The sequence below is a fragment of the Carcharodon carcharias genome, chromosome 15 (assembly GCF_017639515.1).
Source record: "Carcharodon carcharias isolate sCarCar2 chromosome 15, sCarCar2.pri, whole genome shotgun sequence".
NCBI classification, from domain to species: Eukaryota; Metazoa; Chordata; class Chondrichthyes; order Lamniformes; family Lamnidae; genus Carcharodon; species Carcharodon carcharias.
The window spans coordinates 6,597,828-6,621,747 of record NC_054481.1 but is presented as its reverse complement, the minus strand read 5'-3'; the positions used below and the strand labels follow the sequence as shown (position 1 = coordinate 6,621,747).

Genomic DNA, 23,920 nt, shown 5'->3' with positions numbered 1-23,920 from the left:
AAACAGGCCTCCAGGGACAAAAAAAGTTCATGGACCACTCTGCAAAGTTTTGCTTAAAAACTGCATAAGGGTCACTTCACAGTGAGTAGCAAGGCAGAAGACTTTCATTCCATTAAATAAGCTAGTTTTGAACCCATGCCCAGAAGAATGCATTATAACCCGTCAACAGAACAACTAGCATGGCTTCATAATGAATGATTGCACTGGCCATTCCACAAAGGCCCAAATTTTGGGGTTGAGCGACGAAGGAGCGGCTCTTGCCATTCACCTCGTGTTCACTTAGTGGGCTTTGCATCCGGCAGCAATTTGAATTCAGTACCCTCTACCGGGTCCTGTGATGCCTGAGAAGAATCCAATATAAACTACATTCAAATCATTGTACAAGATGCAAAAAAAGGAGTGGAAAATATACAAGAACAAACCGAGAATATTAAATTTTTTTTTAAAATCTGCAACATTCAAAATTAATGAGATCTGTCACATCAATTTTTCAGGGCCAGTGCTTTTTCAGCGATTATCATTCACTACGCCATTAAAAACTTAGTTACTGAACATGCCCCAGCTTTTCTAGCCATTTAAAGAATAGTGGATAATTAGCCATAGTTTGCCTCATGACAGTGACCTCTGTGCATAACCCATTGGTGAAAACTACAACAGTGCAACCAGGAGGAACAGGGTAACACTAGCAGCAACTTGTGGATTTCTACATTTAACTGCACATCTGCAGCTGCAATTAGACCCCTGTACATCACATGCTTTGCTAATTTAGCAAAGAATCTCCAGAACAGGCTATAATAATGTTGCAGATGTAAATGGATAATGATGATTAGGAGACAGCTGAAACATGAATATTAATATTCACCAATAAATCTGTGCCACTGTAACGATTCGTCAGTTAAGCACTATTTAGTTCTGAAGGCTATTGCCGAATACAATTTATTAGCACAGTACTTCGCAGTTCTGATGAAACCTTCTATTTACTGGCTAAAAAAGCCAATATATAGATTTTAAAAACTAATTCCCATCTCCAGGATATAGTGAGACACAACAGAAAGGCGGTGAGGGTGTGGGAGAAATTAAAGTTCACGGTTCATTTTATATAATGGATAACTTATGACTGCAACTTTGTTCCACAATCACAGTATGCCCAAAAAAAAAAATCAGCTGGCCCCAGGAGACTAACACCCAGCAGGTCTATGGAAAGGGTTAAACAAAAATACTATTTCACAGTTTAAGAGCAGAGAGAACTTGTAACTAATAGGCATTCTTACCTGTGGTATAGCAATAAGAAGATCCTCTATGCTTGCATACCCATATACTTTAGGCTGTAGTACTTCACCTGTATACTTGTGGTAGGTGGAGGGAAATTCAGTGAGGAAAATCTGCTGGTAGTGGTAGGTGTGTAGCAAGGCTCGCACATTCTTAGCAAACTGGTACACTTTGGTAAGTTTCACATATTCTTCTCCTGTGTCATCAGTGATTACCTGTCACCAATTAACCCAAGGGTAAAGTTTAATAATGAGCATTATTCCCCATCTAAATCCTGTTCAAGTTACTGCAACACAGCTAAGAAAACAGAGCAAACTATCATAAGATATCATAGATCTCAAAAACTAATGAAAATAAATTTCATCTCTCCCCAAGTGTTATATCCTTGAGGCAGACTCCAGTGGTAGGGAGTATGAACTTTCCTTTTTAAATTCAGTGAAGACCCTTCACGTAAACGGTCCTACAATGAGCTGAAATTTATTCTTCTACATGGAAGGGTAGTCGAAGGTGTTTATTTCACATGCTACAACAGAATGGCATGCTCCATTCAAAACTAATATAATTATTCAAACTGGAAGATGAACAAGTTGATTTTGAACATCCACTTCAAAACAAGGTATTGTGCAAACAGCACTTCTACCAGGATTTCCCAGACTTGATTACATCAACAAACTTTGACAACATAAAGCAACCCAACATTGTGTCGGTGAAGGGGATGTAATTAAAATCAGCACCAGTCTGGCACATCTTGACAGTTCAATGAGGGAGGAAGTTACAAGATCTATGCAATACTCATTGTTCTCTCACTTGTGTAAACTGAAGCAATATGTTTGAGGGCTAAGTCTTAAAAATGCATCACGTGAAGAAAAACAGAGGGTACTGAGGAAAGTGAAAGTGGGAATTGCAGAGGGACTAATGATAATCTTCCAGTCTTCCTTAGACACAGGGGAAGTGTGCCAGAGGACTGGAGAACTGCAAATATTACAACCTTGTTCAAAAAGGGGTGCAAGGATAAAGCTAGCAACTACAGGCCAGTCAGTTTGGCCTCAAATGGTAGGGAGACTTCTGGAAACTATTTTATACGAGATAAAAATCAATAACCACTTAGCCAAGCGCAGGATCGATTCTTCAAGGAAAAATCATGTTTAGCTAACTTGGGAGTTTTTTTGAGGTGGTTACAGAGAAGATTGATAAAGGAAACACTGTTGATGTAGTGTATGGATTTTCAGAAAGCGTGTGATACAGTACCACACAGGCTTGAGCAAAATTCCAGGTCATGGAATAAAAGGGAAAGTAGGCACTTGAGTAAGAAATTGCTGAGTGACAGGAAGCAGTAGTGATAAATGGTTGTTTTTCAGATTGGAAGAAGGTTTGTAGTGAATTCCCCAGGGGCCAGTGATGGAACCCTTGCTCTTCCTGATATATATTAATGACCTAGACTGTGGTGTGCAGGGCATGATTTCAAAATTTGCAGACGATAAAGTTTGGAAATGTTGTCAACTGTGATGGGGATAGTCTTGAACTCCAAAAGGACATAGGCACGTTAGTGGATTGTGCAGACAAGTGGCAGATGAAGCTTAATGCAGAGAAGTGAGGTGATTAGTTTTGGTAGGGAAGATATGATGAGACATCAGAAGATAAAGGGAGAGCCTCTAGAGGTGGTGCAGGAACAGAGGGACCTCGGTGTATACGTACATAGGTCGTTGAAGATGGCAGGGCATGTTGAGAGCGCAGTTAATAATGCATATAGTACCTTAGGCTTTATTAATTAGGGGCATTGGGTACAAGAGTAAAGAGGTCATGTTTAACTTGCATGAGACACTATTTAGGCCTCAACTGGAGTACTGCATACAGTTCTGGGCACCATACTTGAGGAAGCCATTGGTGAGAGTACAGAGGAGATTCATAAAAATGATTCCCAGGATAAAGAACTGCAGCTATGAGGATAGATTGGAGAGGTTGGGACTGTTTTCCTTGAAGAAAAGAAGGCTGAGAGGAGACTTGATAGAGGTATTCAAAATCCATAGATAGTGAGAAACTGTTCCCACTCAAGAAACATCAAGAACCAGAGGCCACAGATTCAAAATAATTAGCAAAAGGAGTAAATGTGATGTGAGGAAAGTTTTTTCACCCGGAGGGTGGTTGGAGTCTGGAACAACTTCCTGAAAGGGTGATGGAGGCAGGTTCGATCGAGGTATTCAAAAGGGAATTGGATTGTTACCTGAAAAGAGCGAATGTGCAAGGTTACGGGGTTAAGGCAAGGGAAAGGGGCTAGATGGAATGCTCATTCAGAGAGGCAGTGCAGACTTGATGGCCTGATTGGCCTCCTTCTGCACTGTAAAGAGTGAGTCACGGGGTCAAAGGGATTTCCATATGAATTGCCTCTGACACAGGAAAGGACACACTCACTCTTCAATTTAGACATGGAGTAGATAGGTATGCATCAGATTATAGATAACAAATGTCTTGATGAGGACAGGGTCAGAGGTGAATACGCAGCAATTTCTGTTTGCACTGTCACCACATACAAAATAAAAGCTTTGTCATACACTGCCAGAAATAATCTTGTAACAATGCTAGTTAAAGAATCTTAGAATTCATACCTCAACCAGGTAAGGCAAACTCTTCAACAATTCTGTCAAAGACATGAAACCATATTCAGACGGGACAAGAGGATTTCCATATGAAGCATCAAAATGTTTCTTGAGATCGTCGACTTTGAGAAGTGAGACATCATCCAGAGACATCAACAGCACAAGTAGTTGAGCAGTTAGTGTGCGGAGAGACTTCCTGTTTATCAGCTGGAGCTGCTTACCTGCTGGTGTGCTGGCAATCTTTAGGTGGGGGAAAAAAGTTATACTTAAATTAGGAGAAGCTGAAATGAAAATTACAATGGGGAAGTCATTACAAAGTAACCATACAACATACCTTTGCAACATGGCAGAGTTTCTGCATAAGCTCTGCAACAGTACTGACATCATAATCTTGAAGGCGCAGAGTATATCCATAAGTGTTGTTATACTCTAGAAGGAAATCCGAAAGTGTCATACAATTGTCCTTTTGTGATCTGAGCAATTTAACAAGCTGGGCCGTCAGTGCTTTAATTTGCTCGTTTTCTGTTAAAACAAGGATTTTCTCATCTCCACACTCCAGAACCTGTGGACAATATCATTTGCATCACAGATCTATAAACATGAGTTCACAAATGCAGTGTGCTTTCTGAAAGTATCATCTCAAAGTAGAACATTTGAGAGTTACATATGCAGCTCTTGCAAAAATGAATTAACAAGGCCAATTTTTTGGCTTATACATTTTACTGGTTGGTCAAAAAAGTGTTTGTACTCATTCTAATGTCCTAGGCCCAACCACCTGCTTCATCAATGACCTTCCCTCCATCATAAAGTCAGAAGTGGGGATGTTTGCTGATGATTGCACAATGTTCAGCACCAATCACGACTCCTCAGATACTGAAGCAGTCCATGCCCATTTGCAGCAAGACCTGGTTAACATTCAGGCTTGGGCTTATAAGTGGCAAGCAATATTCTCATCACACAAGTACCAGACAATGACCATCTCTAACAAGAGAGAATCCAACCATCTCCCCATGGAGCACTACCATCACTGAACCCCCCAGTCAACATCCTGGTGTTACCATTGATTAGAAACTGAACTGGACCAGCAATATAAATACTGTAGCTACAAAAGCAGGTCAAAGGCTGGGAATTCTACAGAGAGCAAGCCACCTGACTCTCCAAAGCCAATCCATATCTACAAGGCACAAGTCAGGAGTGTGATGGAATACTCTCCACTTGCCTGGATGAGTGCAGCTCCAACAACGCTCGAAGCTCGATACCATCCAGGACAAAGCATCCCGCTTGACTGGCACCCTATCCACCACCTCCAACATCCACTCCCTGATGAACAGTAGCAGCAGTGTGTACCATCCACAAGATGCATTGCTGCAACTCTGCAAGGCTCCTTTAACTGCACTTTCCAAACCCTTGAACTCTATCTAGAAGGATGAATGCAATAAATGCATGGGAACACCCATACCTGCTAGTTTCTCTCAAAGTTGTGCACCATCCTGACATGGAAATATATCACTGTTCCTTCTCTGTCGCTGGGTCAAAATCCTGGAACTCCCTCCCAAACAGCACTGTGGGTGTAACTACACCATATGGACTCCAGTGGTTAAAGGCAGCAGCAGCTCACCACCACCTTCTCAAAGGCAATCAGGGATGGGCAATAAGTGCTGGCCCAGCCAGCAACACCCACACCCAAGGAGGAATTTTAAAATTACAACATTGTAAGATTGAGGTGTGACCTTATTGAAACAGAGATCCTGAGGGGGCTTGCCCTTGTGAGGGAGACTAGAGCTAGGGGACAGAGTTTAAAAATAAGGGGTCTCCCATTTAAGACGGAGATGAGAAATTTCTCTCTCTATCTCCTATGAGGGCCGTGTGTCTGTGGAACTCTCTTCTCCAGACAGCAGTGGAGGCAGGATCATTGAATATTTTTAAGGCTGAGGTAGATAGATTCTAGACTAACAAAGGGAGCGCAACGTTATCAGGGGTAGGTGGGAATGTGGAATTGAGGCCACAATCAGATCAGCCTTGATCTTATTGAATAATGGGGCAGGTTAGAGGGGCCAAAAGGCAACTCCTGCTCCTAATTCATACGCTCGTATGACTTTGAGTTCTGTAGCTGCTTGGTATCACCTTCAGCTTAAACTTCAACACCACATCTACTTTTCAGGGATAATGCTTCAGAGAAAGTGAGAATGCTAACTTTAGAGATTGATTTTATACTACTGGATATGCATCTCAAGCCAGGGTGACTTAAAGGGAGTAGTCTTAATTTTAGTTTAACAGCAATGTGAGAACAGGGTTTGAATTTCCAGAAACTGTTCATGTTCTGTTTGAATATCAGTTTATTCCTGGCTTACTGCAGTTAGCGTCAAGTTCTCATGCCCTTGCACTCACCTGCAGCACATCAGGTATAGCTTCAAACAGTTCCATGAGTTTGTTAAATCCATAGTAGGTGAGCTTGCACTGACGTCCAAAGTGGTGATGGTATGCGGGTATAAATTTATTAAAGGGCATACGGCAATGAGATTGATGCCGCAGTAAATCCACGACCTCTTTTGCAAATTGCTTTGTCCTCTCTATTTCTTCTGGAGTACGTTCTAGATTAAAATTCAATAACTTTTCAATCATTGAACAGAGTTTGTGGCTTTCAAAAGCATAAACAGTTACTCAATAACATTAAACTGACAGCATATTCAAGGTGAAGCTACAAATAGAAGATCTACAATCTAGAAAAGTTCTAAAAACACTAATGAACTACCTGTGATATTACCCATGGCTAACTGAATGAATGCAAGTGTTAAAGGCATCTGTTTACATACAGGATTTCCATTCTAAATGTACATTTAGCATTGAAGCTTTTTGTGTAAATATGTATGGTAACTTTGTCCTTATGGCACTGGACTGGGAATTCAGAGGCTGTAAATTCAAATCCTACCATGACAAGCTGTGAAACCTGAATTCAATGAATTGGACAATTTGTGGGCACAATAAAATAATAAAAGTTGCTAGCTGGTTAATTCACAAATTTCCTTCAGGAAATGGAAAATGCTGCCTCTACCCAGTCCAGCCTACAGCAGCTTCTATGCTCCACTATGTGGTTGACTCATGACGTTAGAGCAACCAGGAATGGTAATATATGAAAATCAAAACAGAAAATGTGCAAGTATGCAAAAAAATACATTATGTAGATTAAAAGTTCATCATCTGTTAAGGGTAGAAAGGGTCAACTTTTTCTTCATGCCATAAAAATGCCCATTATACCTCAAAACCATCCTACTTTTGTTTCCCTCCCCAGCGCCCAAAGTCCACATTTCTTTTGCAGAGGAAGGAAAAAAAACCACGGGCGGTGATCTGAAATGGGCAACTGACGTGTTACCACCCTTCTCTCATCAAGGGATACCACCTTCCCCTGAAAAGGATTATGGCCTCCATAGGAATACAGCAGGTTGAGAAAAACAGCCATGTATCATAATGTACTAGTATTCCAAAATACCATTCCTCACGTTATATTTCATGAAAGCCAACACCAATCTAACCACCTGTCATGCAAACAGTATGAAGTCCATTTTCAAGGCTTACCCAGCCATGTAAGAAAAATAAATTTCAGGAGGAGGAATCAAAGTGGTCAGAGACTTGCTACTCTGCATTTACATAGATAACAAAGTTGGTGGAGCAGCTGATTTAACAGGAACTCCACTTTAAATTAAACATGCCAAATAATTCTTGTTACAACATATATCAGTTTTAAAAAAAAAATCAGCACCTCGCTTTGGGATAGAAATCACAGTATCATCATCTTGTTGTGAAACGCAGATTGTAGTATCTGACATTTCTGAAAGAAGATCAGCCAATTCACACACACCATAGTCTGTGACATTCCAGTCTTTCGAAAAACACCTAACAGAATCAAGACATGTAGAAAATTGAATCCAGTATAGTTTAGCCATCCAAACAGTACAAACATTATTTCAACATTGATTGTGCACCATAATTTAGGAATAACCCCATGCAAGATTGTTCAGAGTTACCAACTGCCATATGAGAGTCATTTTAAGTGTCACATAATACACATGGATGCTCAGCTGATTTGCTGGTTTCTCTTATATAGCATGCACCATGGGCTGATACCTCAGCATCACATGTGGGGCCAGAAGGCCCTCTCTTGCACGTAATTTTGTAAATTGAGACTGTCAAGCGCATCCCGAGGAATAGCTTATCCAACAAGGTCTAGGTGCACTGTTCAACAGACCGTCCTTAGAGAATGCTTGTACTCCAGCAGTATATGAGTCAACAACAAAAGAGAATTAATAGGTACAAGAAAAAGGACTGAAACTTTAGCCATCATTCAATGACAAGATTTTTTTGTTGTTTCCACCCAGATGAAAATCAGGAAGGATCCAGAATACTGAACCCAGATGTGGTACAGAAGGCCCAGCAGGATGGCTTACGGAACAAATAATTCACTGCTGTGCAGAAGATTCTAGTTAGGCTGGGTCAGACAGAGACCACTAGATAGGTGCTAGGTGCCAAGATGGAAAAATCCCATTCCTCATTTCAATTCCCATCCCATTCCTCATTTCAAGAAATCACATGAAAACAACAAATTCAAATAACTAAACTGAGCGTAGAATTTTAAGATCACACTTACCAATGATATGCTTGTTCAAATTCTCTTATGAGAACTTGTTTACTGGCTTGAGATTTGAGAAGTTTAAGTAGATCTTGGGTAAAGCGCTTTACTTGTGCTCGATGAGTTAAGGTAAGTAGGCGTTTAGTGCCCAAGCCAAGGATCTATAATAAATCATAAGGGCAAGTGATTAGGATTAGTGGTTAGTATCCCAGAGGACAGACCCGAAAACCTGCGAGACTTTCATAGACCAAGTCATGATTAGTACAACTCCAGGAATATACACAAAACATTTTGTTTATGCAATTAGCTAACTTGTCCAAACTAGCTTCATAAAAAGGAGCCTCATGATGTCACATTGCAATCCCTTCAACCAGATTGATTAAGGACTGGGGAAACTACAAAGCGCATGCACTTTCAAAGCAAACTTCAAATGATAAACAACCCAATTATTAGATTGTGACCTCAAGGAAAGCATTTTATAGAAACTACAAAAGGAGATTTATTTCATCTGGTAATACACTGGTTAAAGTACTTGTACCAACTCACTGCAGTGCGGCATTATCAGCAAGTAGTTCACAGCAGATCAGTGCTACACAAAGGCATAGTACAAGGATATCGGAAATCAAGGTCAAGGAAAACTAGCAATATTGAGGAGGTTGTGAAAGCATGAGGATGAGACAGGTGCATCAACAAAACAAAGGCTGTAGCAGTTAAATGGAAAGAGGTCAACCAACATCGCAGGGCAAGTAGAGATGGCCAAAAAGTCTACTAGCGTTACCCATATCCTAAGATTGTGACACAGGAAGTAAGAGTAATGTGAACAGGAAGTACAGGCATTCACAAGACTTGAGATAGAAACTCAACTTTATAAATGGAAACACAAGGCTTCAGAGATGGAAACACAAGGCTTCAGAGATGGAAACTCAGTCCAAGTTTCCTATCAACCCAATAACAGATTTAAGGCCAATTAGCTTCCCTTTCACTTGTAAAAGCCTTCTAAAATTGTCCGAAGTGTTATTTTTGGATTTTTTTTAACCTTCCAAGTGAGATTTAAAAGCTCATACTACAAAAAAATGCAACTTTTACCTCTACATCTTAGGCCTCAATCTCAGTGAAAATATAGAATTTGTTTTTTTGTTTAAAAACAGGAACTAGTAATACACATTTAACTGATAAAATATTGCTGCATTCAAACAATAATCTAGTAAGCATTTCCAAAACTCTGCCTACTTGTAGTAAAAGCCTAGGACTGTGGTGTATGATTAAAACCAATTTCTGTTCCGCAAAGCTCACCTGCAAAACATGAGGTACTGCTTCCAGCAGCTCCACTAGTTTTGAATAGCCATAGTCTGAAACTCTGCACTGCTTCCCAAAATGATGATGGTAGGTTGGTATAAATTTATGTTGACATATTAAACAGTGAGCCTGGGTCTTTAGGAGATCGATCACTTCTCTACTAAACTGAATAAGCTGAGGATTTCCGACTGGACTCTTACAGCGTAGCAACCAGGGATCTATAGAACAGAAAGTGTTCACTGGATTCAGCACTTCAGATGTGAGGAGGAAAAGTACTGTGATCAAATCACTTTTGATGAACCTGTTTCACAATAATGCTTCAATATTTGAATTTTAAACCCCAAGCTTTAACAGGATCAGCTCAATTTTCATTATGAAAACTAGTCGCAACATCTTGTAATCAAGATTTGGTTAACAAAAACCTTTTCTTATGCGAGAACAGAATTTTTCTATTCCAAGGGGGTTTTAAGTTGGAGAAGGGTTAAAATCTTAAACAACTTAAAAGATCCTATAGCACCTCCGCAGGTATAACTTCAAACCAGATAACTGGTGAGCTTGGAGTAGCTGATACAGTTTGAGCTTTAACTCTAAATTTAAAGCAGCTAATAAATAAATACTGTAGTAACTCAAAAAAAAACCATAAAAAAAAGATATCCTGGTACCTTGAATTTCTGAAATGAGGTCATGATAAAGCCAATTTCACAAGCGGACTCCATCACAGCATCTAACCACAACTTGAATGTTCCGAGTTTTTGTCTTCAAGGTTCTTCCTAGCAGTAATGAACTTGCCTTCCAATTGCGACTTTATTAAAACAAGTACTCTGCCAATTTTAAAATCTTCCTTGCCACCAAGGCCTTCTCCGTTGGCTTTAAATGGTGAAGAGCCCGAACTTCTCTATACCCACATAACTCAGTCCCCCTAACCTTGGGGATGAAACTTTATAGCATTTTGCTGAACCATTTTCTTGTGCAGGCAATAATTCCTTTGTTTTATTGGTGACTAGAATTGAATGTAGCATTTAAATGTGCTTGACTAGGACCAAGGTGCTGTATAACTTCAGCATGGTGGTCTTATAGCCTTGTCTACTGCTTTTTAATGACATCAGCTTATTAATTGTTCAGGTATCACACTTCAGAGTATGTTGGAAGTCAGGAGCAAGGAAAATTTGACAGTAATCCAATGTTGGTATGCCAAATGAGGTGACGTTATACCCATAATTATTCACAATAGATAAAAGTAGTTCTACAGTAGTCAAGCACCACTATTCTCTTCACCTTCCCACAAAAACCTAATCTAAAAACATGTTGGAATGTGGGTTTATCACATGCTGCCAGTGTCTTCTTTAAAAAAGCCATTACTTTATTGATTCACTTCTATGTCAACTAAACAATCTATAAATTAAATGCCTTACATTTGCATTTATTCTCCATTAAAGATCCTATATTCATATTTATAAATGAAACTTGCTATCTGCAATTGCATTGTGCCATGGGATAATGCAGCATTACAATTGGCAGAGAGTGCAATTACATTGCAGCATCTTAGCCAGTTTGAGGGTGAGGCCTGAAAACTCACATTGGAAATAAAGATAAAATGCATGACTAAGATGGGAGTGAATTATATCCATCTTGGACCAATTATCCACCATGCTCCAACTCAGCCTCACCCAAAGACTATTCTTGGTTTTAATTTCCTGTATGCAATGCCACAGCAGAAGACTGGTTGTTAAAAGATTTGATATGGTTGAAATTCCACATTCACAAGAGAATGATAAAATTAGTACAGTTGCACAGCTTGTGGAAGCACTCACTAGGCTAAAAATAATTTTATAGTTTAAATAATTCAGAATAACCATAGCAATTATGTTCGCTCTTGGATATTTATTGCAGATTAATAGATTCATTTCCATTGCTTGCTTTAAATGGAAAACTTATATCAGCTTACCAGCATTAGGAGGCGGTGGCTTGTTCTGCACCCATTTTACAACTTTAATGCCATCCTGTGTAGTAACAATGTTAACACCAGGGACACAGGTAATGAGGTGCTCCAAAGGAACACCACCCTCCCCTTCCTCCACTGTCCTCAGAACAGTAAACTCTGCAGCATAGCAGTCCAGAAAGCTAAGAAAATAAAATGCATCAAAATTTTAAATTGAGTGCTTATATATTGTAATAAAGATGGAATCGCAACAAAATAAAACACATTCATTGAACAAATAAAATCCTGCCCACTTATATAAAGAAAGGAGGCTTAAAGTACACATGAATACTGAAATTAAGTATGCTCAAGGCTTGGGCTAATATGGTCTGAAGGGAACAAAGCTTTCACAGTGGAGTCAATTTCCATTTACACTATGAAAATTAGCCTATAAAGAGGTAGATATTGTCTATGTAAATCAAGAACAATGTGATTTTCTGGAAAAGTTTAATCATCCAAAGTGAGTGGAAACTTCCACTCATTTCCCCTATTTTCCTGGGATTTTAAGTGTGATTTTTCAGCTCTCCTTGATTACATGAGCTACAAGGGGTTTACATGCATTGTGATGCACAAGACATCACAACTATGTAGGATAGGTAGAATGGACCAGCAAGTCTTTTTCTGTCATTTTCGTATATTTTCAATTCAACTCACTGCCCCCAACCAAACATCTCGTTGCATAGGAGTTGGGGAGTCAGTGATGAGAAATCAACTACAAAACCACCAGGTGAGAAGATAGAGGTGGTAAAATTTATTTTACGTAGAAGGCAGATGGAGGGGGAATACTTTGCCACAGGGAACGATTGAGGGAGGAACTACTGCATCTAAAACGAAAAATTTAGATAAAGATTTGAAACAAATTTTAGGAGTGAGGCAGTGGAGAACCTTGAACTGCCCTAGCAAACAGCCAATACATACAAGGGCCATGTGGCCTCCTGTGCTCTAAGCTTTCACAGGGGTACAGATCAGGAATTTTAGGTTTGATTCTCAGCTATTCAGCTAACTGGTTTCAGTTGCAATAATTGACCTCACCACTCCTGGCACCGGGAAAGATGTAGATTGGGAAAAGATCAGCAAGCTTCCAGTTCCGGAAAGTGATTGCAATATTCTCAAACGTATGTGTATTAATAGTTGATGACCTGTCTGGGCTGAGTAACAATGTTCATTATTTCAGTACACAGGGGATATTAAATATTGTTGTTCACTTTCTGCGTAGGAACACAGTTTCTCTGTTTCATTTAATTCAAGTGATCGGCTGACACTACAGGTCATTCAGGGAACTGCAGCATAGTTGAAACACCAAGGTTTAATCAATGACAATTTTAAGAGAACATGTAATGGAGGAACAATAATTGAAGCAAAAAATTATGGAAAGCTTTCTGAACAGAGTAAACATATTTGAGCTTCAGATTGTCATTCACAAAGGAGTCTTTTCTTACAATTGCCTGTGATGCTATTTTGTCAATGCCAGAGACTTAAACAATTTAAAATGGAATGCACACAAACATTACTCTCATGCTCTTAAGAATTGAAGTTAGATGCATCTTTTATTAATTTCACAAAACCTACAGCTACTGATCAATACAGATGTAAAACAAACTTGCTTTATCTCTCTACAGATGCTGATACATCTGCTGTACATTTCTCAGTTTTTAAAATTTCTGCTAGTATAACCAGGTAATTTCAAACTCAGTCCTTTGTTCAAATTTTAGGTGGTGCTGATACATAGCTTCAACATTAAGGACTTAGCACAGAAGAGCCTAACAAGTTGCTGCTCATTAGGAACATAGGAGCAGTTCTAGGCCATTTGGCCCTTCAAGCCTGCTCCACTAATAAGATTATGGCTGATCCGAGTCTGGTTGTAGTCTCAGCTCCACTTCCCTGTCTACACCTCCATAACCCTTAACTGCTTGCCTAACAAAAATCTGTCAAACTTTGCCTTGAATAAGTTCAAGGACCCAGCCTCCACAGCTTTCTGGGGAAGAGAATACCACACACCAATGACCCTTTGGGAGAAAAGGCTTTCCATCATCAGTCTTAAAAGGGAGACTTCATTTTTAAAATACGCTGCCTAGTTTTAGTCTCCCCCCACAAGAGGGGACATCCTCAGAGTATCCACCCTATCCAATCCACTCAGGATGTTACATATTTCAATGAGATCACCTCTCATTCTTCTAAACTTCAACGGGTATAGGCTTAACTTGTTCAACATTTCTTCACAAGACAACCTCTTCAACCCAGGAATGAGTCCAGTGAACCTTCTCTGAACTGCTTCTAAAGCAATTATATCTTTTCTTTAAAAAGCTGAGCTTACTTAAGACACTCATTAGACCTCAGCTGGAGTATTGTGTAGACTTCTGGGCACCACACTATAGGAAGGATGTGAACGCATTGGAGAGTGCGCAGAAGAGGTTTACAAGAATGACGTTTCACATTCCTGGAACCAATTATGAAGATAGGTTAGAGATATTGGGACTGAACTCCTTGGAGAGGAGAAAGCTAAGAGGAGATTTGATAGAGATGGTCAAAATCTTGAGGGGGCTGGATAGGAAGACACTGTTCTCAATTGTAAAAGGATCGAGAACGAGAGGACAGATTTAAAGTGATTTGCAAAAGAAGCAAACGTGGTGCGAGAAAAAAACTTTCACACTGAGTGGTTTGAGTCTGGAATGCACTGTCTGGAAGTGTGGTGGACGTACGTTCAATCAAGAGGGGATTAGATGATTGTTTCTATTCAAACATGCAAGGGTATGGGGAAAAGGCAGAAAGGATGGTTTTGTCATAATGCTCATTCTAAGAGCCGGTGCAGACACGATGGCCCAAATGGCCTCCTTCTAAACCATAACAATTCTGTGATAAGGAGACCAAAACTGTACACAGTACTCCAGATGTGGTCTCATCAAGGCCCTGTACAGCTGCAGTAAAACTTCCCTACTCTTATATTCCATTTCTCTTGCAATAAATGCCAACATTCCATTTGCCTTTCTAATCACTTGCTGTACGTACATACTAACTTTTGTGATTCACGTACCAGGACACCTGGTGCTATACTTACATACTAAAATATTCCAGTACTAACTAGGATTGCCTACAGTCCCTTAGTGATTGCAGCTATCAGGAGATCTTTGCATTTTTAATTACCCATCACGGCAGCCCCATGATCTCAACCGTAGAGACCAAGAACCTAGCAGGCAGAGCGAGAGAGACCGAGGATAAGGATTCAGGTGAAGGGCATGCAATGGGGACCAACATTTTCTCCAGTGGGCGGGAGGGAGCAACAGCAGTTGTAATATAACGGGATTTTACTAGCCCACATTAAGTAGCTTCTTCAGTGCACTTCCTCAACTGAATGGAGAATTGTGAGACTAATTTATTACAAATAAATACACCACTGGACATTTTTGAAATTGTTAGCAGTAAAGCCAATATGCAGTAGGTTTTTACATTGTACACTGGTCCAACAAACTAAGGCAAGTCAATTCGAGTACAGGAGTTTTGAAGAGTTTATGCACATCACCAGGCACGGATGAAATTCTGGAAACATTTTCACTTTTCTCTCCAATCCCACCAATAATTTGCATCATACAAATAATAGAGAATACTCACCTAAGGAGGGGCACAGTACCCTCATGGGTATGTAACAGGCTATGTACCTGCGGTGCAAATGTTTTTAGAGACAAAATTATGAATGGTATTTTATAAGAATCAGGGTCAAATCCATCTTCACTGCAACTGAAAAAAACAAAAATGTTATTCTAAGGCATGCACTATCTACATTCAGCTACTTCAAAAATTTACATTGATTTAACAAAATACTGTAAAAAATGACTAAGTGGCTTTAGGACGTGTGGAAGTGAAGTCTTACTGGGTTTGTACAAAACAAGTACTGAAACATTTGCTCTCATATAGCACATCTTTATTATTTCCTGCAGTGCAATGTCTTATGTCTTATCAAATTACAGACCATTGTTAAGGAGGCAACAAAAGCTATCATGATGTTTATTTTTAACTGTTTAATGTACCTGAAGAGCTGTTGCTAGGATATGGACTGCTACCAAAGGGAACAGGATTCCTACCTATGGCTGTTATTGGAGCAGTGTTGTCTGCAGATTGGTTCATGGTATTCTAGTTCTTCAAATATCACTGGGCTGCAATTGGATGATGAACCATCATATGATATTACGGAACCCAATGGGCTCTGCCGAGCCTGACTACCGGGCAGGAGACAAACCATTCTTCCATTTACTTGGTCGCGAATAGCCACTGTGTCCGTTAATTTGTATAAATCAGACACAACCAGTTTGTGTCCAAATCTGGAGGGAGGTAAATTAAAGTTACTTACTCAGCTATAGAATTTTCTGAAGTGTGTTAATTAGCTTCTGTAATACCAGATGAGAATTGCGCAAAATAATTTGACAAAAAGTAAAGCAGTAACAAAATGAATAAACTTTCCATTTTGCCAAACATGAGTAATATTTAATTGAGATATGAAATGTATCAAATTCTCTCTCAGCATGCAAAACAATTTCAACCAATTCCCTACTTCAGAATGATTACATTTAAAGACTTAATGTCATTCAACACCCACTATTACACATCTGAAGTGGTGTGAACATTCTTGAGACACAGCGGCCTGCAAATTTAGTGTAAATCAGTCTATAGTGGAATAGCTAAAATAGTCATTGAACAAATAAAATGGTTAATTTCCATGTGAAATGAAATTAATTCTTTTACACTATGGACAACAATCCAAAGGGAGAAGTCATTACTTGTCTCCCAAATCAGTAGAGGGATAAAGCAAGTCTCAACTGCTAAATCTATTGCCCTTTCCCTCAGACACTTCTCAAATCAAAGGGATGAACATATTTGCTGCAGAATAATTGGTATACTAAATCAAGTACATCGACAGTTCACAGAACTACAATATGTACCTTTTCTCATAAAGTTCTGTGAATTTGAACAGTGGCAAGCAACATGCTGGGGAATCCTGCAGAATGGACATGGCTTCAGAGCTGTAATCAAAAATAAAAGAAATCATGAAAGCAAAATACTACAGATGCCAGAAATACAAAATAACAGAAAATTCTGGAAAAACTCAGGTCTGGCAGCATCTGTAGAGAGAGAAACAGGGTTAACATTGAGTCCATATGATTGCTTTAGAGCTATGAAGAGTCATATGAACTCGAAACATTAACTGTTTTTCTCTGTCGGACCTGCTGAGCTTTTCCAGCATGTTCTGTTTTTATTTCATTCACGACATTTCTGAAAACTACGCAAGCCATCATTAGCAAGTACTTTTGTAAGATTTATTTTTGACTATTCAGCCACTGACAGCAATCCAAGAATAGGTGAAGGAAGCAATTTTAGTTTCTGTAACTATTTAAACTAACAAAATATCAAATTTCATAGTTTATTCACTACTAAAGCTATTGTTACTACGCCATAGAATCAGGTGTATTTTCCTCAGAATAAAAACAATTACAAATCATCTTACTTTGTCAATTTATAAACTGTGGACGTTTCACTGTAATTGATCACAACAATTGCTTTTGTCAGGTCAGCTTAGGTTAGATCAGGTCAAGGTTGCAATTAAAAGGGAATGGTTTTTAAATTGGTTGAAAAATACAAAACTTGCAGGTGTGGCCATGACGCAAGTCCAAGGCACACGTTTTTGTTAATTCATTGCCACAAAATGTGTTTATCAAGGTGAAGAATCCACATGTTCGTCCTTGGCTTGCTGCAATGTTCCAGTGAAGCTCAACGCAAACTGGAGGAACAGCACCTCATCTTCTGACTAGGCACTTTACAGACTTCCGGACTGAATACTAAGTTCAACAATTTCAGATCATGAACTCTCTTCTCCATCCCCACCCCCTTTCCGACCCCCACCTTTTCCAATAATTTATAATTTTTAAAATATATTTTTCTTTTCCCACCTATTTTCATTATTTTTAAATGTATTTCCATCCATTGTTTCATCTCCACCTTTTAGCCTATTTCGATCCCTTCCTTTCCCCGCCACTCCACCCCCACTAGGGCTATCTGTCGCTTGCTCGTCCTGCTTTTTACCCTAATGTCACCATTAGCACATTCCTTAGCTAATATCACCATTGTCAACAGCCCTTTATCCTTTTGGCTATTACATCTTTGACAATCTCTTCCTTGCCTTCACCTATCACTGGTCCTCTATCCAGCTCTACCTGTCCCAACCCCCTCAACCAGCTTATATTTCACCTCATCTCTATATTTCCTCAGTTCTGATGAAGAGTCGTACAGACTCGAAACGTTAACTGCATTCTTCTCCGCAGATGCTTTCAGACCTGCTGAGTTTTTCCAGTTATTTTTATTTTTGTTTTAAGAATGCAGTTTTAGTCAGACATAAGAATGCATATGTCGTGTTAATTTGCAGCCATTTGTGCTGTCTATTATGTGAAGGAGCACTTGCAACTGCTCATATGGCAGATGTTTTTATCTTCTCGGTATACAATGGGTTCAGGCCTTGTTTATGACACTGAACTACCCTAGACCAAGTTTCAAATAGACCAGAATTCAGGTTTTGGAGGGCAAGAATATAATGGTCCCATCCATGCACAAATGAGATTATGGTAAGAATAAAGAGATGGTATAAATGCATTAGCTTCCCCCACCACCAGCATTACACAAAGCTATCTGAAGCTGTGATTTGAATGTGTTTTATGGTTACACCTTGAACGCATGTGTTATGGTCGCGCCTCAGCTGGTACCAGTATTGTTCAAATTTGCACTAATGCACTTACACTTGAATCAGAGAGCAGAACTTTGCATATGCTCACCTCAGATGTGCACAGTTCTGTTATCTATCCTCCAACTGCCAATGAAGTTTTTAAAAAGTTAAAATTGGCAATTAGTTTTCCTCTATTCAAAAATAAACTTCAAGGCTAAGACAGTTCAAACACTTAAAATCTTTATTTTAAATTTACCATGACATTCTCTTCCTCCACATCCCTCCCCCAAATAGTCAATTTGATAAATATAGTTTAGAAGGATGAAAAATACAAGCCAGCAAAACAAGAAAACAAAGTAAAAGCAGAAAATGCCAGAAAAACTCAGCAGGACTGACAGCATCTGTGGAGAGAGAAACAGAGTTAACATTTCAAATCTGTATGACTCTTCTTCAGAGCTAAAGAGAAGTAGAAATTAGATGAAATTTATGCTGTTGAAGAGGGTAGAGCAGGTAAAGCAGAAAAGGTCAGCGATAGTGGGGGCTAAGGAGAGATTGACAAAGGTGTCATGGACACAAGACAAAGGGATTGTTAATGGTAGTAGTGAAGACTAAAGAAGGTGCTGATAGTGGCATAAAGATGAGAAAGCTGAATATGTTAATGGAAGAACAAGAATCAGCTCTGTGAAAGAACAGACAAAGATGGGCCTGTTTTTGAGAGGGGGGTGAAATGGGGAAAAAGGAATTAAAAAATACAAAAATAAATAAATAGGGATGAAAAGAAGTGGGTGAAGATGGAGGAGTGTGTTCATGGACAGGAAAAGTCTTACCCAAGTAAAGCCAGAGATTTATTGGCACTTCCGGTGGCTAACGATACTTGGACTCGCTTGCTTCCTATTTTGTATCTGTGCAAACTATTGATAGCCGAGATAGCTTCCTGGAGGCTCCCCATCTGAACCACTGCCTTCAGTTGATAATCAGTATGAGGACTTAGTTCCACATTCTTTACCTACATATCCAGGAGTCAAGACAGACAAAGCTTCCAGTTATGGTTCGTTTTCAGGTAATTATGAAGTTTTGATTTTTAAACTTCATAAGTGTTTTAAATTAGCAGTGCAAGTAGTATGTTGATAATTAATAAGAACATACATCTCATTGCAGGCTTTTAAACTAAAATTATAGAAACTCCAATGAAAAAGTCACATCCACTCCCCTCATGGCTAAATGGTCAAAAGCACCAGGCGGTACTGAGTCATCTCGACTATGCTGGGCCTACGTTTATGTGTCAAGCTAATACAGCACAGGGGGAAAAATAAACATCAGCGTTTTAGTCCTCATTACAATTGCTCCCACACAACAATTTGTGATTAGCAACCTGGAGAAAAAAAATGTTCTAGATCCAACTCTCCCTCACTTCCCCAAAACAAAGTTCTAGTTAACTTGTCAATTCAGTTAACTTGTTCAAATGAGGCAATCAATTAAAACAGAATTAAATCCATAACCTGACAGGAAACCTTATACTGAAGCAAATCAATTAGTTAAATTGTTTGGGGAACACAGGATTACAAAATCAATTTATGTAAACAGATCCTTTTATTCTGACAATGCATTTCAACCAAAGTTAGTAACCATAAGGATGCATATTAACTACAGTAAAATGATGAATTGCATCTTAGCTCCCCTCACTAAATGCACTCCTCCTGTCCCAAGGGAGATAACAACAAACATTGTTACGAGTACAGCTAACCTTTAAAGCGATAGATTACAAAAATTATTGCTACTCAGGCTGTTAGCTTCACAGGATATTTCAGGTGAATTTTTGAATATAACTAAAAACTGAGAATCACATTCAAAACCTCAACATGAATAATGGAAAATTACTTAGTCACAAATTAGTTACAAGATGCCACAACATAAATAACTTTCCTAACAGGAAAGAGATAATCCATTAGCAATTTGATTTTTTTTTGAAAGCACGTGAAAAATGCAAGTCATTACAACAGAATTACCATCTGAATTGTGCTCACAGTATGGAAGCAGACATTAAAGTGTGAAAATTTTAATAAGCATTGGACAGGAGATGACAGAATTGGGCACAATCTCGAAATGCAAATTCTAACACTTGAAATTCAGTTTATGGTCATCATCTTTTCCAAGGGCAACACAACCGAACAGTCAAATGGTATAAATCTGCAATTAATGTTCTTTCACAGTTCTCATCAGACCCAATGCACCCTGGGGCTTAGTCAGAAATTTACATTCCTAATTCATTTCTAACCCAACGCAAATTTTTCAGAAAAAAAGTCTGGCTCTAAATACAGGACTTAAAAAACCCACAAACGTAACAGGGCACAAACTGCACAGCTACTACTGGCCTTGAAACATAGAACTCTGCAATTTTGCAACCACAAAACAATATTTAGCCTGAAACATTACTCTTTATTTGAGCATTCACTGAGTTTACCTTGCCATGCCTGAGGAAAATCTCATGCAATGTTTGTTGTAGTTCCTTTCTGGACATCCTGTAATCCAAGTTGCTGACCTGTATGTCTGCTCCATTTGCAAATGGGCCAGTCTGAGAGTCAGAATAATGTGTTTGATTTGCACTTATAGAAGGGGACCCATTTGAAAGACTTGGGGATAGGCTCCTAGGATAATTAAGAAAGAGTCAAACCACACACACATTAAACCTCTACCAGAACTACGTATCAAAGCAGCGCTCATGGAGCCCAAGTTCCTCGGCTAGCTCAAATTTCCTTTTTTTTTATTATTAGTGATTAATTTTAAAAGATTTCTCTCAAAATTACGCTCTTGATGAGGTACTTTTTAAAAAATGCGGACGGAAGTTAGAAAAAATAAGTTACCTTGCGGACCAGGTACCATGGCCTGGAATAGGTGGTGTGTTGTGTCTTGGAACTGACAGCTTAGAAAAAGCAGAAGGGGAACTAACGTGGAAGTCAACTTTCTTCTCAATTTTATCTATGGGAGATTCCAGGGAACTTCTGGAAGTTGGAGTTTCTCTCCTATTTAAGAAAAATGCAGATTTTAAGTAATATGTTTTAAGTTTACTTTCTCTGAAAATTGCTTGAAACATGTTTTATGCTCAAGCACTTAATATTAGAAGTTTGTGTGTCAGTTGATTTTTTTTTTTACATACAAGGATGGCTTTAGAATACAGCAAGGTCGACACAAATATTTCTTCTTGGCACGCAGAAAAAATTTTCTATTTGGATATCTTTGCTGAGTCCATATAGAGGTACCTTGTAACAAGGACCTCTCCCATACTGTGGAGGGAGCCAATTTACCTCTACCTAGCATCCCGCACAACTAAATTTACAGGCCAATTAAGTTAACACTTAGTTACAACTTCGCCGCTTGCTCACTGATGCAAAATTAAATTAGAATCAGCAACTTTGTCGGGGCAAATTGTTCATACTAACTCCTATCCCACAACATTATGATCCAAGTGTAAGATACACCAACATATTGTTGTCACAGTTTCTCTGATTCACACATGGACAAATAATAGCACTTCACCCACTGAATTTATTATTCCAGTGGTACTTCACAGTCCTGGGTTGTAAGCTCATTTTGTACCACAAATAGTTTGTGGCATCCTAGGTTACTGCTATTTGAACAGATGAAATGCCAATGAATCAAGAATTTGTTTATGAAATATCGTACTCAAAATATTAATTTCTTTTCAAATGCAAAATTATCTATGAATTTCCAGCATTTTATTTTGAGATAAAAACTAAATTGACAAAATAAAAAGCTATTTAATAGGTAAACCAGTCCATTTAAATGAATTTATGCAAAGCAATTCAAACATGTGAGCCTATCCCTTAACTCAATTAGATTACAATGGCACGTATAGTTGTACTTTAATTCCAAAATGTGCAAATAATCAAAAGTACATCAAACTTAAAAATGAGTTAATCAAAATAAAAAAATAAAAACCAGCTAGTTTATAAATGTCAAGTATAAACTTACTTAATGTTTCCACTGAACGAATCTCCATTTCCTATATTTTTGGAGGTGGGTGGGGAATAAATGGAAGTGCAGTGGCTGACTGGTGGAGATTCAGTTCCTTGCTTTTTGATCTTCTGGGTACGTACGCTTTGCTTTGTTTTGGATTCCATACCACAGAGCTCCTTACAAAGTAAATAAGTAATTAACCACTTACAACTGCACAATTTAATGCAAAAAAAAAAGGTAGCTTCAACAACCGAAGTCAGAGAATAAAGTCAGCCTTCAATTAAGAGTTATGAATAAATTACAACTAATATTCAAAACCAAGGAGTTAAATTTAAATAAGGCTGAGGAACCTGTGTTCTCTGAGCCATTGATGGAAGTACAAATAGCAGCAAATGGGGAGGGGATTGATCCAATATCACCTGGATAAAGCCCAGCTCAACAAAAACAAAAGCTTAGTTTTCTAGACAAAGCTTCCAGTTACTAAAATTACAGAAATCAACACTATCAGGTCAATTTTCCTTAAACTTCAAGGTTTACAATATCATCTATTCAAGGTTGTGATAGCCATTAAGCTCACTTTTGCTGCTAACATCCTGCTTTTATGATCCTAAAAGGCCAAAATTTCCTAATGCCAAGCCTAGGCATTTGCCTTCACTCTGTCAGGTAAACAATTTCAGGAAATAACTACTCAGTTTGACAAATCACAAATGCATTTTGTTCTGTTTTCATGAAACTCAGCATATTCCCACTAAGTTACTCAAGTGAAAACTTATGACCATCAGGTGCACACATTTATAAACAAATATTGTGGGTGAACCGCAGCTCATTTCAGAAGTCTAACACTGACATTTCCAATCGTCCATATTATTTCACTCAGTTCTGCAGTACTAGATATACAGATACCAAGAGTATCTATTATTATTTCAAAAAGGCATGATTGAGGTGATTAGGAATGAGATAACAAAAGATACCTTGCTAAAGGGATTCCATTTCTATGTGTACTAAAACCTGATAAGCTATAGTAAACTAGTAGAGACATTGGTAAAACTCAATATTCACATCCACAAAAACTGTTTAACAGCAACCTTGCTACATTTAGCATAATGGCAGGTCTACCAGAGGACTAAAAGCTTCCAAATTAAACTGCTAAGCATACAGCTCAAACACTACATTGGACCCTAAACTTCCATACTATAGGCAAACAATCATCAACTAAGTTACTTAACAACAGGGACTATGTGAAATAAGACTAATTCTCTAATCATCCTCTTTTTCTGCCTCCTGATGCTGTACACCTGTAACATATAAACTAATCAATCAATTACTTATGAGTTACACTCTGCATTAACTCTTTAATAGAAAATTGTTTTCTCTGATTAAGGATTGATTGAACTGAACTTCCCATCTGCTGTTTTTGGTTTGTTAATTTGCACATGAAAATATATCCAAATGTCAAGAAGGTAAATCAGTACATTTTATTG

At 38.6% G+C, this 23,920-nt stretch overlaps 1 protein-coding gene across 4 annotated transcripts in view; it reads right to left on the bottom strand.

Annotated features, from left to right (window-relative positions):
- Positions 1–23,920, bottom strand: part of LOC121288046 (meiosis regulator and mRNA stability factor 1) — a 56,346-nt gene that overhangs the window by 6,823 nt on the left and 25,603 nt on the right. For all 4 annotated transcript variants that reach the window (XM_041206309.1, XM_041206311.1, XM_041206312.1 and 1 more), the window contains exons 9-23: positions 22,455–22,615; positions 21,326–21,484; positions 20,926–21,109; positions 19,292–19,470; positions 16,693–16,773; positions 15,838–16,074; positions 15,368–15,493; positions 11,729–11,904; positions 9,781–10,001; positions 8,506–8,648; positions 7,621–7,754; positions 6,252–6,454; positions 4,198–4,425; positions 3,873–4,103; positions 1,272–1,484 (exon numbers count right to left, since the gene is read on the bottom strand). In XM_041206309.1, the coding sequence (XP_041062243.1) occupies positions 1,272–1,484; positions 3,873–4,103; positions 4,198–4,425; positions 6,252–6,454; positions 7,621–7,754; positions 8,506–8,648; positions 9,781–10,001; positions 11,729–11,904; positions 15,368–15,493; positions 15,838–16,074; positions 16,693–16,773; positions 19,292–19,470; positions 20,926–21,109; positions 21,326–21,484; positions 22,455–22,615 (2,676 nt within the window). The remainder of the gene's footprint in view (positions 1–1,271; positions 1,485–3,872; positions 4,104–4,197; positions 4,426–6,251; positions 6,455–7,620; positions 7,755–8,505; positions 8,649–9,780; positions 10,002–11,728; positions 11,905–15,367; positions 15,494–15,837; positions 16,075–16,692; positions 16,774–19,291; positions 19,471–20,925; positions 21,110–21,325; positions 21,485–22,454; positions 22,616–23,920) is intronic.